Source organism: Sinocyclocheilus grahami, unplaced genomic scaffold (assembly GCF_001515645.1).
Source record: "Sinocyclocheilus grahami isolate Dianchi unplaced genomic scaffold, SAMN03320097.WGS_v1.1 scaffold106.1, whole genome shotgun sequence".
NCBI lineage: Eukaryota > Metazoa > Chordata > Actinopteri > Cypriniformes > Cyprinidae > Sinocyclocheilus > Sinocyclocheilus grahami.
The window spans coordinates 3,770,983-3,789,703 of NW_015505285.1; the positions used below are offsets into that span (position 1 = coordinate 3,770,983).

Sequence of the window (18,721 nt, forward strand, 5' to 3'; positions counted from 1 at the left end):
ACGTGCCTTTAATAGAAATGCATCTTTTCATACGGACTACAAAATTAAAGAATATTACAAAATCAAGTGGGCGAGTTTTCCTTATATTTATTTAATTTTTCATATAAAAATTATAATGACCTGTTTTGGTTATATTTACTATTAATTGCAAAAGGTGCGCTCAGCAAAAATGGCGCGAATATTGATGGTCTTCACGCTTAAGTCAAGTAAAAGACCGCTTCTTAAACCAGAGAAGGTTTTTTCGAGTTAAATTTTGAGTTAAAAAGTCATAATTGAGAGATATAAACTGGCAATTCAGACGTTATTGCTCACAATTGCGAGTTTATATCACGCAATTCTGACTTTTTTTGTCAGAATTGTGCGATATAAACTCACAATTGCGAGTTATAAAGTCAGAATTGTGAGATATAAACTTGCAATTCTGAGAACATATCAGTCTTTCTCCCCCCTCAAAATTGGACTTATAAACTCGCAATTGATAAAAAGTCGCAATTACCTTTTTTCTTCTTCAATTCAGTGGCGGAAACGGGCTTTCATACCTTATATGCTATGGAGGCTCTCTCTCTCTTTTTTGATTCCTCAGTGTTTGTTAAACGTTCTGTAATTTAATAGTCATTATATAGCCTAATACAGTGTGTAGGCCATGCCTCATCTTATTCGTTTTTGTTAATAACGTTTTGTAAGCTAGTTTGTCATTGAATAGTGTTTTATTGCTGTTGTGCATTTTAATAAAAAATATTGAATCCATCTTTTTTTTTTTTAGTCTTAAAATGTGAAAGGTGTATAGATATAAGCAAAACAGACAATTATATTTTATTGTAAAACCTGACAAGATCGTGAAATCGAAAGTGAAAGCATCCCAAGCCCGGCTTATAACATGTCAAAAGAGGAACTCCCATTCACAAAATTCAAATCACAAATAATACTACTGATGAAAAAGAACGGGTTGAATCTTAACTACTTTCGTTTCCATATAACTATAAACTACGATAAAAGTCCATCAGCGTGCATTGATTAACAGCATGTTGTAGCACAAAAAAAAAACGTGCTCGTGCAGCCAACTGAGAAAGTTAATAGCAAAAGAGTGAACAGTGAGCGTCTGGAGCCTTGAATTGCCCAGCTCCCTCTGTCAATGATCTAGCACCTCCTCAGCACCTGCGTTCAAAATTCTCTGGCACCGCCCCTGGTACATCAATGTATTTTTGAAAAGCAAAAATTAAGTTTGTTCAACTCTAAACCCAGTCCCCAAGTAAACTAGGTTATTAAATAAAAAATTAGCAAAACGAGTTGCGCGGTGTCCCCACCACTTTTCAAAGCAAAGTTACGCCACTGGTAGTAATAGTTTTATAAGCCTTCATTATAGGTGACGTGTCTGGTCTTCACCTTGGCCAGAAACCCACTGTTAACCTTTGAATTGGTCACAGCTCACGGGTCTCTATGGTTTGAAATACACATTATGTTTTCTAGCCAGTGAGCCCCAAGAGAAACAATAGCAAAGTCTGTGTCAGCGAGATTACTCACTCATACGTAACAAAAGAGTAAGTGTATGACTTACTGATAGTCCTGATACTAACACCTCTGTGGACTCACAAAACAGAGGAGAACAAATTAAAGACATGAGAATATTTCATTTTAGAAAACATCACTTGATCTTAAGGTTCATAGAACCTAGTTCATAATCCAATACACGCTCCAAAATGAAAATTCTACTATCAAAAACGGATTTTCAGAAGTGAAACTTTTTGCTGACTTATTGCTTAATCATATTGAGGTGTTGCTTCCATTGTGACATTAGTCATCTGGCATGCTAAATTCTTTAGAAAAACAATAATTTTCCTGTTTCATCTGTGCTATTGAACTAAAAGAGCAGGTAGACTGTGTGAGGTTTTTGATGTGTGTGTTGCTAAACCTCTTACCAGGTGGTGTGCAGTTCTTTTCAGCATTGGGCCCAACCTGCACTTCATCAGTGTAGTTGCTGTCAATGTCAAAGTCCTGCAGCAGCCTGCGGCTTTCCCACCTCTCACTATCTTCAGCTGAGAGACCAGAGATGCCATAACCTGTAAAACACATAGAAAAAAATCATTGTCATTAACCACAGCTAGATTTACCTACAAAAGACTTATTTAGGTTAGAAAAGATATGACAAACTGTCATATTTGACACAAACTCTGAAATATTACAATCCCCATACAAGGGACCCACTTACAAAACATAAATCAATTTCACAACTTATAATAAATATATGACAAATATGTGTAAAGTATTGTCTAAAAAAATTTACTTTGTAAACTGCCACTTTTTCTGCTTCTTATCTGTCAGTATTATTTACACTAGCCTACCATTCGGGCTTAGTAATAGTTGTTTTGATGTTTTTGAAAGAAGACTTTTATTCTCATGCATTTATTAGATGAAAAATCTAGTAATACAGTATTGTGAAATATTCTTAAGTTTAAAATAGCTGGTTTCTATTTTAATATATTTTTAAAATGTATTTTATTCCAGTGATGGCAAAGCCATTACTCCAGTCTTCAATGTCACATGATATAATACTAACATGCTGCTCAAGAAACATTTCTTTTAAAAATGAATGTTGAAAAGAGTTGTGCTGCTTGCGTATTTATTTATGAAACCATTATATGTTTTTTCAGGGTTCTTTGTTGAATAGAAAAAATAGAAAGATAACTTTTTGTAGTAATGTAAAAATCTTTACTGTCACTTTTGATCAAATCAGCGCATTTACTGAGTATAAACATATGGCAAGTGCTAAGTGATATCCATGCTGACCATGCATTTTCACTTAAATTTAAAGCAAATAACTACTATATAAAAGAGAATGCAGATCAGATTGTATATTGAATGTAATTTGGACAGCACAAATACATAATGCACATATTCACATGGAGAAGACAGAGACAGTATGTTATGTGAGTGTGACAGTCATTTACATTTATTACATTTATTCTGAACATATAAAAATGACTGATGGCCACTGGAAATGCATGGGCCTTGAATGTCAAAGTAAGAATTACAAACTTTTTCCCAATCTATTATTATCCAGTGTTAATATACAAACTAAAATCCTCAACACAGCTGAGTCTCACACTCACGGCTCTAAGTTGGGCTCATCGCAGTGTTTTTTTGGGCAGGTTTGACCGGTCCAGCCCAGTATTACTGTGTGATATCTCCTATTCGCACTGCATTCACAGGGACACAGTGAGCCAGAATGTGTTACATGTTAAACTCTCATAGGCTCCACTTCTCATTTGTGTTACTGTGAGCAGCAGAGCCCCGGAAGTCAGTTGGCGAATATTCATGAGGGCCGTCTGTGGTGCGGAGTGAAGCCGAGGCGTAATAAAAGTGGCATCACGTGGCGAATGCTCCTGCGGCAGCGCCTCGGCCCGGGCTTGTCTGGTCTGGGAGGGGGTGATTATTCTGGCAGTGCTGTCATCTGGGTCGCTCTGTCCTCAAGCGTCTCTGCCCTTACTCCAATCCGCTCTACCGTCTTCCTGCGCAACTCCTTTCACTTACCGCTCCAGTCGCTATAAATAAAACCTCTATATTTATCAAAAAACAGCACTCATGGGGCTTCGGGGCTGTGGGGTGCATTATGACGTGACGCATTTTGACATTGTGATGTGACGCGAACGATGATACAGAACTGGGATACGGTTGTAAGGAGAGTGTCAGAATACCCTGTTCTTCTTCGGTACTGATAGGAAACGTGAGTTTGTCTTAACAAAAAGACAAAAAAGGAAAAACCGATCCAGACACTGACATTCCTAATGGAAACTGTTTAATAATTCATCGCCTCCTGAGATGTCAAAAGAATCATGTAGTGAAGTGCAGACGGTTGTGACACTTTTGGAAAATGTGACACCTTAGCATCTTCCTCATAGTAAAGAGACAGCAGCGATCTGTCCAGGACATGAGAGACTAGCAAGCGAAGCACGAAACTGAGCCACATAGACGTTTCATCGGTATATGATCCCTCCGTCTTTCAAAAGGGGAATTCATCATGCAGCTTATTTGAACACGCGGTCTCTGTTGTTTTAGCACACGATTCACTAAAGGAATTATGCAAATTAGGTAGCGGCACAAATGTGCTCACAAAATCTATGCTAAATGCAATTTTGCACGCTGCAATTCTTAATTTTGCAGGCCAGTTCTGAGTGTTGGGTTGTGGAGGATGCAGCAGGCTATGGCCAAAGTCCCTTTGAGGCTAGTCAGTAAAAGTCCCTTTCGAGGAAAGTAATTTCACTCAACAGCCATATTTGCAATGCCTCTTGGCAGCTATTTCTGGCATGCAAGACTAACTCCTATCTATCTCTATAGAGAATTACCAAAAGCTCAAACCTTGCCAAATTCACATTTAAATCATGTATTTTAAATCAGCTACAATATTGGCATGAACTATCCCTTAAATTTTAATCTTATGCTCAAATAGCATTTAAAAAGGCATATTTCAAGTTGGTCCAGCCAATGCGCATGTACAGTCCCAAGCATGTATCTCAGGACACTGACTGTTTCTATGGGAACTGGAGTTTCTAACAGCAGCTGCAGTGACACAATGGCTTTACCAGTTGGCGACAGTGGCGGCTCGTCGGGGGAGCCAGGGGAGTCACAGCTTCCTGGGATCCCAGACCAATACAATTAGTGTGCCTCCTCTATTTTAAAACCCACGAGCCACCACTGGTTGGCGACTGCCTCTTTTATTTAGGAGGCGGGACTTATTCTGTTATATTGCACACTTGTTCCTATTTCTAGTAATATGAATAACTCTTGGTAAATACATAGTCTTTAACTGAGAATTAGATTGCCTATCAAACTGAATGGGGAAAAACAGATTGCTTCAGTATTTTAAATCAGCAATAAAATGGTAACATAAATGAATCTAAATGCTGAAATGTATAACTGTGAATGGTAAAAGTGTGCTTATACATCTTCATCATTTGTACATCATTTGATTCTAATAATACCTACTGACATGATCAATTGAAAATGATCATCAATGTTAATTTCAGAAAGCAAATAGAGTTTGTGAATAAGGTTCATAAAAGAACGCAATTGGTTAAATGTTAAATATGTTAAAATGGACTAGTAAATAGGCTAAGACACGTGCTGTTATTGCACAGCAAAGTACCCCAACTGTTTAGTGAATTCGCTCCGAGTCTTTATTTCTCACTCTACAGGGCTAAAACGCAACTAATTGGCTAAGTAATTAACCATGTAGGTTCTATCCTCAAACGAATGATAAAGAGGAAAGTAGCAGCTCCATTAGAGTGAGCAAAGCTCTGGCTCATTGTGCCAGCTTCACTGGAAATATTGTGTTTCTCTCTGACATGCTGCACAGAAATGGCATTACCTGTGCAGCGAGCCAGAATGCACACTGCACACACACACGCGGGGGGAGGCAGGAAGTTACTATGGAGATATGGAGATGTGACGTAACCGCAGAGACCAGAGGAGAACAGTGACGACATCATGCTCAGATGGACACGGCTAATCGAAACACATCAGTACACGTGCAGAGAATAAAAAATTAAATATGCATGAGATAAAGAATATACTGATGATATAGGCACAAACTCTATCGCTTAAAAAAGAACATTGCTTTTACATTTTACATTAAGTGTCATTGCATGTGAATAACTATAATTCTCCTTAAACATTTATATTAACACAAGAGAGTCTGAGATACTGTGCAGAAGTATTTTAGGAATTTCTAAGTAATGAATGTGAAAGTCTCAGTATGTAGCTGCACCAGAGAGCCCAAGGCACCTCTGCGAGACACCCCATTAAGAGACAGTCCCTCACTGAGATTGAAAATGCACATGTGGTATAAAAATACTTTTGTAACAATCAAGCTTCACACACCTTTTGACCAAAGTAAACTTTCATGACTTTTAAGTTTGAGATTATTATATAAGAATGTATTCATATTTATACAGAGATAAAACATTTTTTATAGTTAATACATTTATAATGTTACACAATATACATATTTTTCCAAATAAATTCTGTTCTTTTGAACTTTCTATGCATCAAATAATCCTGAAAAAATGTATAACAATTTCCAGTATTCTTTTAAATCATACTTTCCCCAGACATTTAAATGGTAGTGTATCATGGTTTTCCCCAAAAAATATTAAGCAGCAAAAACAGTTTTCAACAGTGATAATAATAAGAACCATAATTGCTACTAATAATAATTAATTACAATTGAGAACTAAATATATTGAAAATACTGAAATAGAAAAGTTATTTTAAATTGTAATCATATTTCACAATATTACTGTTTTTACTGTATTTTTAATAAAATAAATGCAGCCTTGGTGAGTATAAGATGCATATATAAGAGATATATATGTGTGTATGTGTGAATAGAAATTGTCGTGCATACAATCTGTCTCGCTGTCTCTATTCCTCTATATATATTTAGTCAAGCATAAATAGAAAAAGTAGTTTAGGTAAGTCTAATGAATAATAAGATTGCAATGTGCTACTGCACCAGCCCAAAGCACGTCTGCACATCATGGGGGTTCTTCATCCCCTTTTTGTTATATCTACAAAGCAAAAAACCTCTAGCATGATGTTAAATGCCCAGACCCTAGAGATAAACATGCCTTAAATACTCAGTGTTTTACAATAAAACAGCATAACAATTTAGCTGAAAGACAAGGACGCATTATGGCAAAGGACCTCTCTCTACAAAGAAAGAGCCATAGGTGCTTGTCCTGATGTTCAAGTAATTTCACAGAAAGCAAACATGACTAAGACAGATTATGCAACTTTACTCTTTTTACTGCAGTGCTATTTCAGGGGAACCTGTTTGCAGATGCAAAATTGTCTTGAATGAGGTCAAATTACAAAATAAACTATACATTAATGGAAAAGTAGGGCGACTTTAGTGTCACTGGATGCACTGTCACCCAACAATAATGCTCATTAAAGATTTACTCAAATATGATACTGTAATGGGCACCATAATTAATGGAAAGGGTCTTATTTACTTCTCAGTAGTATTTTAGTCACTTCTGAGTAATGAATAATAAGGCCTCTAGGTGCATATGCCCCAAAGAGATCCACAGAAAGTACTGATCATCATTCCCAAGAGTCCTCCATTAGTTATTTGCCACGTATCAAAAGCTATTCACCTGCAATACCACACTAATTTAGGACCAGTTAATTGAAGTTTCGCACTCAATCGTACACTGGTCACCTTAAAGGTGAAGTGTTTAATATTTGCACAAAACAGATTTAAAAAAAAAAAAAAAGTTTATCCCATCTCAAACTCAAACCATTGGTTGAACCAATGTTATCTTAAAAAAACACACACAAAAAAAAAAAACAGAATGCAGTTCCTTTTGGTGCCACTAGTGGTAGAGAATCGCATGCTTCTCCTTTAAGTAGAGCCCTGCATCTCGGCCCGGGCCCGATGGGCCCCGACGGTGTTTAGTGTCCCTCAGCAGCAGTATGTATTGTGCGTGCCGTCAGCGCAGCTGAACAGTTCTACGTTCAAAAGCTATCAATAGGCTTAAGCTTGCCGCAAAGCACCGGCAAAAGTAATTACCATAAATGTGACAGGGGGAAATAGTAAGGAGATATCCGAGATATTTACTAATAAACTAGTGTTTCTGAGTCGGTGTCGCAAGGATGAAGTTGCCGATCCTGACTCGCCATCTCCTTATTTAGACACGCCTTTAGAGAGAAGTGCATCTTTACGGATTATGATTATAATGAAAGAGTTTTTGTTTTTGATTTGTTTTATTTTGTTAAGTAGTCATTTAAAGCTTCTATAGATATATTTATCATGTCTGTGAGACATGTATTCGCTGAGTTTTGATTCATTTTTGTGAAGTGCTCCTGTTCGAATGTGCATCATGTTTGTTTTCTTTATTTTATAAAAGCACAACGTTTTGTTGATATTGTGAGTGCACACAAATAAAAGTAGACCCTTTACAGTTACGAATTATGTATTACTCTTACCTTTATGAGCAAAAATGATGACATATCCACTGAAAAAAATGCAAGTGATCGCACTGGCACCTCCATGTCCTGCAAAGCGAGCTTTAGCTTTCACTCTCCACACAAACTGTTGGATATAGCGCACATTTTTCTAGGTTTAACGTTTAAACATTGTTATATGCTTGAACTGTTTTATATCTATAGATTTTATTTTAGGCAAGTCGTGATGATTTGAGAAGGCTAAATTGATCAAACATAGGCTCACTGTCTGCCGCTGGCCACTTGGTCGTTACTTTAAAAAAACAAAAACTTATATTTAACGAACAAAAAATGCTCCAAACATTTTTTTTAAATTAACTTCATAAAAAACTAAACAAAATATAATAACTTTGTTATTACATACAAAACTGAACTATTTTAATAGCTGAAACAGTAGTATACTGTAAGTTGTTTTGGGAGAAGGGGAAAAAAGACGAGCTCGGGTCGGGCTAGGGCCTGAGCATCTCAGGCCAGGGCCGGGCTAGGGCCTAATTTGAGGCCCGTGCAGGGCTCTACCTTTAACCATAAGGATATAAGACAAAACTAGGGGTGCTCCGATTGATCGGCTACCGAACACTATCGACCGATAATCACGTTGGGTGGGCTCTAAAAAGGCGGATCTACAAAAACTGATCTCAAGCTGATGACGCTGCTGTGAGAGGTTTGGCACGACATGCAGTGGCACAGTCTCAGTCTCTGTCCGGCGCAGGCGAAATAATTATAATGCTGAAGGTGAGGTACTCACCTTCATATTTCTTCATTAAATAACTTATAAAGTAATTTGAAAACCTTGTGTGAGACGTAATTTCACAAACAGTGTGAGTGAATCACCGAGCGCGTGCGCTCTCTCTTTCTCTCTCAAAATACGCAAATGGCTTCAAATCACCACACATCGCGTCTGTCTATAAGCGAGCTGCACACTGCACAGTTGACACAGGAATTGTCACTTGCACAATCGAGGCAGTGTCACATCGTTGTGACACAAAGACTTTTTAATTCTTGCCAGTGTTTAATCATTCAGCGCTCTCCTGTAGACCGTGCGCTCATGCACACTCGCAGCGCACACACATAACGCCAAGTTCATATTACTTCGTTTGCAGTGCATACGTGGTGCGTATTTTTTCCGCGCTCATGTTAACGGATTAAAGCGTTCACTGCACACAGTTGCGGCCCGGCAGTGCGTTCAGGAGCGGTGCGTCTGCAGCAGTGCAGAGATCGTTTCCGCACCGAGTCTATTGCTGCGCTGCAAGTGCTGAATTAATGTGACAGTGCATTGTTTGCTGTAAATATGGATTGACAAGAAAATGTAGTAATTACACCATAAATGCATATAATTAAAGTCTACGGTGTTTCACAGTCAACACATGGCTTTTTGGCTAGGTTTAAAGGGAAAGAGCACTTTTAGATAAACAAGGTAATAATAGATGGCACTCGTGGAGGAAGGAAAACAAAGTTATTTATGAACGGCAGGATTGCTTGTAATAAAGATTTCAATGCAAAAGGAAAGGCAGTAGAGCTGACTATTTCATTCAATGGTAAGTCTGTGATAACGTAAGAAAAGTAGTTTAATTGTTTTGCCACTTGCTTGAGCAACTTAATATATAAATCTAGAAGTAAATGCAAAATTAAAATGCATTGAATAATGTGTTGCTTATATTTATTGTGTTTAAACATCATCTGTGAAAGATTGTATTACTGTACTGTGTAAAAAAAGAATTGCAATGCTGAAAAAGCATTTCCAGTGACAATGTTTGGATTTGAAATCAAAATGTTGTGTTTGTGGTAAACAGCCATGATTCAGTAGCGGACTACTGTGTGAAAGCTGCTTCCCCTCTCACAAGAGTCACCTTAGAGGGGAATTCCCCCCATTTTCAAAAATGACATTCAGGCCCTGAATAAATGTCTAAAAATACTGATTGGAGTATCAATATAAATAGTTATAAATTATAAAAAGAAGGCTTTAAAAAGATCGGTATCAGCAGATACTGCTGTCTGTGATCGGCGATCGGTGATCGGCCTCAAAAATCCTGAACCGAGCACCCCTAGACAAAACTATTTAGCTTCATTAAATAAAATGAATTTTAAAAGGGGTTTTATTTATTTCACTTTAGCTGGTAATGCTTCACAGAAAGCCTGTCACTAACAGTGCTATTTCTATGAAAAAAGATTGCAGATGCTTCTGCTATATACTTTCAACACTGTCAAATAGAAAATAGATTGCTCTATCTAGTCACATCTGCAGAACATCACCTGAGGACCTGTCCCACAGAAGATCTGTCCCAGATTGCAGCTGTTGCGAAGAGGAACTACCCGGGAAATTCTATCCTATAGATTCAGAGTGCCCTTACACATCCGACCCCATACTGTCAAAATGGATAAATATAACACTGCATACTTCCACTCTGCCAAAACCGTAGTTACCTAGTTTATCTTCATTAGGCGAAAACGTGAATATGGGACAGTCCTAGTCAAACAAAGTTAGAGAGAGAAAAGCAAGGTAGAATTTAAGGTGTTGTGGAAACACTGTATTACATTAGGGATGTAACAGAAAGCAAACATCTGTTTGGATGAGGAACAGGGACCCCAAGGGACCACTAGGGAGTCAGCAGAAAATATATGTGTAAAAAAAAAATTTAAATAAATATGATACATTTAAATATACAAATATTCATAATTACTCACAATTAAATATATAATTATAAATAAATAAAATATTATATATATAAAATTTAAGAAAAAAACATTTCTATATTTCCATTTTTAATAATGTATTGTCTTAATGATATCACACTATTTCTTTTGAAACATATACATTTATTTATTTATTTACTTGTTTATTTATTTTAGAGAGGTGATAATTCTCAAGGGAATCATCATATTTTTGGGTATATGGTATTACAAAAAAAGTTTAAACCCCCTTGAATAGAGAATCAACACCTAGAAAGAAACTACAAATAAAGTCCATAAGAGATTTATTGAGTATTGAAATTATTGGGTCTCAGGAAAAGCATGGGAACGGACCTTTCTGAGAATTGTACAGTATAGTTAATGATCAGACTATCGGGTGAATGATTAAACAAACTATCAGGAGTAAATCTATGGTGGTTATATATAAAGTCAGTGATTGGGTATCAGTAATGGGTCATTTATGGATGTGACAGGCCATAATAGTCTCATTAGTGACTGCTGGCGGTGCGGCTCCTGCTTGTGCATGTCTGCTGTCAGCCAGAAGAGCTGGACAAGAGCCTCATCTCCACCAATCAATCTTCAAAGGACTAGAGGGCCAGTCAGGAAGCGTTGAGACTCTGGGTAAACCAGTGAGAAAGATGGTTTCTGGGCCGTCACTAAGTGTAGAATCACTACTAAATGCATAATGAATCACAAAAATGTCTACAGTAGTGAAAGCTCTCAAAGGTTGACTAGTCAAGTTGAGCAATGAGGTCAAAATGTAGCCACATTTTGAATTAATTTTGATGTTTTTAGCACCCCTCATTAAGATGTCAAATTAGAGCCAAGTAAACGCAAAACCAGCATAATTATACAGTTTTGAACAATTAAACAGCATAATTTGAAAATAGTTTCACACATCAATGCACACTGCATTTGTTACATTCATCGTTTAAAATATCATGTTTTGCAAATACAATAATCACTTCACCAATCAACATTAGGTTGTCAGTCATAGGACAAATTGCACAATATCATCATATTTCTCCTATTTATTTTAACCATGTCATTAGCTGCGTCCTAAATGACGCATACACTATGCACTTGTACACTATGTACTTATGCACTCAACCATGTAGTGTATGAATTATATAACGTTACTTTGTCATTCATAATCGGAGACTGATAGCCCCTCCCCATTCGCTACGTAATTAAAGCTGCAACAGTTAAGTGCATTAAGTGTTCAACATTCCACAGTAAGTGCATCATCCAAGTATTTAAAGTGCACTTTTTCATATATTTACATATTTACGGTGTGAACACACTATTCTTACTATATGTACTGTACTACAAAATGTCATAGAGTAGTGCATAAGTACACGATTTGGGACACACCTATTTTATCTTTAATCCCCACATTTCAATATATTTCAAGTGCCACATTGTGAAGCAATGACAAGTATTTACCACCAGCTTCATACATTCTTCAGGCCTATTCTTACACACCATTTTTCATTTTAGAGATTTACTGAAGGTTGTTGGGGTTAGTCAGATGACACATTCTTCTATTTTAACAAGATGTCCAGTCCCTGATGATGAAAAGCAGTCCTACTAATGCTAGCACCATATTTCACTGTATTTTTGAGGCAAAAGGAGTGTTACATTTGTGCCACACAAAACAGCATCGAATTTTGGCTTCCAAAATTTGTCTTGGTGGCACTGGACCACAAAATCTCTTCCTACATCACAGCTGTGTCTGATTCTTCTGCGTTTTATCCAACTCAGACATTGTTCTTTTGGGGTAATGGCTTGTTTTGGACACCCTCCCATACACCTTGGGACAATCACAAAAACCACCAACTCCACCAAAATATCTAGTCAGTACTCTCTTCCACAGCAGGTTACATTACAAACCAACATACCACCTTCAAATATGTTTTAACTGCGGCTTTATGTAATCAGACAGAGTATCAAACAAAGGCTTATTTAAATTCAAAGCAGTCAAAAGCTTAAAGGCTTAGAACTCATTATTCTTGCATAGTGGAATTTAATATCTTAAGCATATTTGTCTTTTTTTTACAGAGCAGAAATGCTTATGCACTACACCACATGGTAGTCAGCTCACGTTTGATCCAAATCAGACAATTAAAGAGCTAATCAGTTCTTCTTCCCCTCTTAGCGCAGGTGAAAGGCTATCTGTATGTGCTAGCACTCACAGCGTGTGCTGGGGTTCCAAGCTAATTGCTGACAGTGGAGCGGTTTAGCTATTTGAAATGTGCTGTATCATCACTCACAACACTTAGAACTCAGATTACTGCAGATTACACTTTCGCAGATTACACTTTGTTGATACCAATGACAAATCATTGTTCAACTATCACAATGACAAATGTTTTGAGAGATATGAAAAGCAGCATAATATAGGTTGCTATGTCAACAAATGCAATCAAATGCTGAAAAACACATTTACTTGGTTTGTCTTTTTCTCCAGAAAAAACATTCTTAAAGATGAAAAGAGAAATTATTATACAAAATTGTATAAGACAATAAGACTCCTTTTTAGAGAATATATGATGGATAGTGAATTATGTATCTTACTGCATTTATCAAATGTTGTAAAACAAATTTAATTGAAGATATATCCTCTTCAAAAAATCCTAAACTATTTGTAAAAAATAAATGTACAAGCTCTTATAAATTTGTATCTCTTATTATATAATAAACAATAAGCGCCAAATCAGCACATTAGAATGATTTCTCAAGGATTATGTGACTTTAAAGACTGGAGTAATGGCTGCTGAAAATTCAGCTTTGCATAGAGGAATAAATTACATTTTAAAATATATTCAAATAGAAAATAGCTTTTTCAGATTGTAATATTATTTCACAATATTACTGTTTTTACTGTATTTTTTATCAAATAACTGCAGCCTTGGTGAGTATAAAAGACTACATTGAACTTAATATATATATACAGTTTATATGTATGTACTGTATATAGGAGCAAGCTCATATTATAGCCACATATCATCTTAATCCATATATTTTATGAAATGCAAATATTGATGAATCCAAAATGAAAAATGTCAATTGAAATGCAGGCTATAGTTAAAACAGGAACATAACATCATCTAAGAAGAACTAGGGATAGTTACTTCAACAAATATTCAAATGGCTCTCACTTGCAATAAATACAGATAAAGACAGGAAACATGGGAACAACTTCTCGGTCTGTCTCTGTCTGGCCTAACTTTGTTTCAACCAGATGTAACCTCATCTCATAACCCACGGCACCGAATAGCTGCTGCACACAGGCCATCAGACTCAAGGTTACCACCCTCATGGTTAATGTCTCCCATTCTGAAAAACATCAGAATACTAGTTTCTGTAAGGTGAACTTGAGAATATATTGTTTTCAGTGCGTAATATTTCTGGCAGGTCATCCCGGTTTGCAGAGTGCCCATACAACATTCTTGTCCTTGCTACATTACAATGTGTGGCTGGTTTTCATCTTCATACGTCTAAAATATTTCAAACATCTGTGTGCAATCCGTCCGCTCGCTCACTGGCTGGCCAGAGTCTCTCTAGGAGATGTTCAGTGGTCTTGCTGAGTTCTGCTGAACTGTGCGTTGCATTTGATTTACTCGGTCAGAGCGGTTTTGGCTTTAGCAAACTCCATAAACAGATGCAATGCAGGGCCTGAGTCGCTCTTAGCGCAGCACAAACATAAAGAAGGTGGAGTGTAGGGGCATCATAAATCACACTTCTAATGAGGACATTTAGAGCATGCTATATATATAGTGAGAGAAAAGGTATGTAGGGCGCCCCCTCCTCCCTGAATTAATGACCTGCGCTACACGTGAGGGCAGCTGCAGGAGAGGCATGTGGAGGAGATAGAAAACCCCTTGCTGTTTCTCTCTCTCCCTCGCCTTTTCACCTCGTCATGGCACCAGGGCGGCACTTGCCTCCGTCCTGACTAAATAGTCATGTGTATTCCAAAATAGACCGCATGCCTAAAATAAAACCACTGTATTAATTAGGGACATTCTATTGGGGGATTACCCAATAGCCTTTTGATACCTTTTGTTAATTAATGAGAATTTTTCTCTCTGGTTATTCAAGATATTGACAAACTCTCCAAATTAAATCAAAATCGACTATATTTACTTTCCGAAAGCATTACATGAGTAAAATAGGTTGCTAATTGGATTTCTCATTGATTTGATTTTAAATCATGCTTAGAAAAAGATCTTTGTGATTATTACAAATAAGATCATTATCCTTATCTTTAATTAAATAAAGAATATTACATTTTATTGAGAGAAAAAAAAAGATTATAATGGCAAACAAAATAGCTTGCTCTTCCTCTAAAATGACTTTCTCTTTCTGCTAATGTTACTGAGGCTGCAAATGTTATTGGATAATGCTAATCAAACTAGCTATTTAGCCATTATTTTAGCAAACTCGCGTTCAGGTCTGGCTCCATTCTGGTATGTGACATTGACTTTTCACAATACAATCAATTCAATCACAACCACTTTAAGTCCTGCTGTACATTTTAACTGGCTAAATATCCTTTCACTAGGAAATACGTCACATTACAGAAGTAAAATAAACAAATAAAAAACAAAAATCATGTGACATAGTTTTGCTCAACATGCAGAGAAAATCTAAGACTCCTGGATTCAGTAAATCTACCATGGAATTGTCTTCAACATCAATTACACAGATACCAGTGCTATACAAGCAAGACAGTATATTTAAGCATGCATTCCATTTTGATTGACTACAGGCTATACACTGTAAAAATAATAGTCTAATAAAAAAACAACAACAACAACAGAAAATGTACTGGTAATTTTCTGCCAGGACATTATACATTAATTTTACAGACATTTAAGTTAACTGTAAAATCCAATACAATGAAGTGCAAAATTCAAAAAAGAGTTCAAACAATCAATACGGTAAATTCCTTCGTTTTAATACAGTACATTCTGCCCTATTTTAAATATAAGCATGAATGGAGTAATATGTGAACATGATGATGATTGATGAAGAACTGGATGGTGTTTTCTTTCTATGAACTTCTTAATGAAAGTTTAGAGCATGTTTATCTAATCCTGTCAGTCACGACACAAGTATGATATAAACTGCTGCTGACCACACTTGTGATAATTCTTCTGTCATCCTTGCACCACTTCAACTCCACCTTTATTTCTATTCATTCTGATTATATGTTTAGCAATCAAACAGTCCAGCTCAAGAGCCCATCACAGACATAAGGTTTATGTTAACTTCTTTAAACAGCTCAGCACAGTCAATAACAATGTCACTTCATCATTCTAATGCTGTAATATATGGACACTTTTGGATATGTAGGGCACACTTAATGTTCGAATATCATTAAATTAAACTCAAAATATCAAACCAGGTGGCATCTGCTAACAAATGATGCAAGAGTTTTCCTTTTTAAGTGTTTTGCACGTGAAGTGAGCTTGTGCTATCTTTCTTTACAAATAAATGCCACATTTGTTTTGATATTTTGTTATATAATGAAATGACATTCACACATTTTTAACTGTGGCTTGCATGTGCAAATACTCTTGATACTGTGTATATTGTTTACATTGTTGCTCCTCTACAAAACATCTGTGTTGATTTAGCATGATATTAATGGACAAAAATCTCGTTATGATGTAAACAGACTACTGAGAAATAACAGGAACTAAAGTTTGCATTTATCTATCATGTTAAAAATGAGAGAGCTAAAAATTTTATTTTAGGCTTTAAGATATGTGCAATGCCTCCTCTTTAAGCTTGATTTACTTTACTGAGTCTCCTGCTGTACATTTAGACTATGTCGAGATGATTTTTGTAATCAGTGTTTGAATGGGGAGCTTAATTGCCAACTGTGATGTACTGAAAGATTAGCCATTATTTGCTCTTCACACTTGATCAAATGACTGGATGATTTTTATTCACTGTGAATACATCTCAGAGATTCTGCAGAAACGTCAGCCTGTGCTGCATATATTTAGAGCCGGGCTCTGCTTTAACGCGTAAAGCCATGTTTCGAAGAGAATTGTGAATGATTTGCTGTCAAAGGGATGTACAGAGAGACTGGTTTGGTGTGTAAGCATGGCTTTTGTAGGTAACGGTGCACCAGACAACAACATCACTGGCTCCATTAATCAGCTCAACTGAAAGCTAAACCGCAAAGTCAGTATATTTTAAAGCTAACAGAAAATTTTGCCACAAGATATCACAACGACTGTAACAAAATATGTAATACAGAGCTATCCCTTTAAAATTGTGCTATAGTAGATGATGGCAAAAGTAACCTGAGATCCAAAAAATAAGTGAAAAGGAGCATTCAAATTTAAATATCTGATACGATGATAAATATATCCATTACTGACTAATACCAATAAATCAAAAACTGCATGATAACTGATATGGACCTAATATCCCTTGAAGACTTAATTACATGTTTGTTACAGTGACACCTAATAACCTGTGCATGGGCCACAAATCTGTAACCTGAACTCTGTTAGACCTCTGACATTTCACACATATTCTACACCTTCAGTTTGTCTGTGCAATATAGAATTACAATTCTGGCACTGATCCATCTCAAGTCATCCATCTGGGACTAGCTTGCTGTCAGGCTTGTGGCCCATTGTGGTGTAAAACTATAGCTAAAATAATGAACTGCTCTGCTCCAAATAGAGACTAGGCAAGGTGTGGGCCAGAGTGGATGATAAATGAGCTGGTCAGAAGAGAATGAGAGAGAGAGAGAGAGAGAGAGAGAGAGAACACCCTACTTGGAAAGCAAAATCAATTAAGCAGCCAGGTCACCTATAGAATGGAGACATTATCTCCACTACTGTACATTTTGGAGCTTTCATCCAGGGCTAAGACTGTGAGAATTAATGTAATGGGAAAAGCCTGCATGTCATGCCTATAAAGTTATGGCTAGAGTAAGAAAATGCAGTCAGAAAATGGATGATATATTTATGGCAGCATCAGTTCCATTCATAGGGGTAAACAATTTGTACACAGTGTGGATTTTAGAAAGTGTACAAAACCTTCACGTGCACACTTACCATAACATGGATTTTTTTTTAAATACCGTTCTAAGGGGTTCTTGTGGCACTCTGAAAGAGCAGCCCATAGATGGAAATGGTGCATCCCAAAACACTATGTTTGAGAAGTCATCAACTTGATCTAAGGCTTATAATGCTGGAGTGGCTAGCAGTAAATCTGTAGCTGAGGGAGCAAACATCCAGCTCTCAATTGAGAGGGAGCTCGACCTACAGCATGTTCCAATGGTGGAACAGCTAGCAGTTACTTAGCTGAGGGAGCAACACACCTAGTTCTCAAACGAGAGGAGGCTCGACCTACAGCATGTTCCAATGCTGGAATGCTAGCAGTAGTTTACCTTCGCTGAGGGAGCACAAACCCAGCTCTCAACGAGAGGTGGCTCGACCTACAGCGCGATTGTAGAATCAGAATGGTAAGCGTACTGCAAGCTAGCCAAAAACTCAGCGCATCAGAGAGGCAGAGGAAGGGCCTAATTCACCTGATGCTGCTGGTTCCAGGTGCTCTGGAAAAACAGAGAACTCAACTTCTCATGTGAGAGGAGAACTCCGAATTCAGAGGAGTAGTGTGCTCATTCCAGGTAACCCTTCGATAAAAGGGGAGCACTGCTCAACACTACCACGAGAACAGCCCATGGAGCGAGGAATCCAACTCCTCAGAGAGAATGAAACGCTTGAAAGAAAGCACCATGCTCACAATAACCCTCAATGGTGAGGGGAGCGATGCTTCCAGAGTGTGTCGACAGAGACACACTAGATGAGTGGAGCCCAAGGTACCGGGGTCTAAACCAACTCAGAGAAAGGGAACGAGTTTAAAAACGCATACAGAATTTCAGAAAAGTGGGCAAAGCATAACACTGCACGTGCACACTTACCAGCTATGTGGATTTTAGAAAGTGCGCAAAGCATAACGTGCACACTTACCACTTATGTGGATTTGTAGAAAAGTG

At 37.2% G+C, this 18,721-nt stretch overlaps 1 protein-coding gene across 1 annotated transcript in view; it reads right to left on the reverse strand.

The window, feature by feature from the left end:
- Positions 1-18,721, reverse strand: part of LOC107588710 (sodium/potassium/calcium exchanger 3-like) — a 75,930-nt gene that overhangs the window by 48,646 nt on the left and 8,563 nt on the right. The window contains exon 2 of the mRNA XM_016276922.1: positions 1,917-2,057. Coding sequence (XP_016132408.1) covers positions 1,917-2,057 — 141 coding nt within the window. The remainder of the gene's footprint in view (positions 1-1,916; positions 2,058-18,721) is intronic.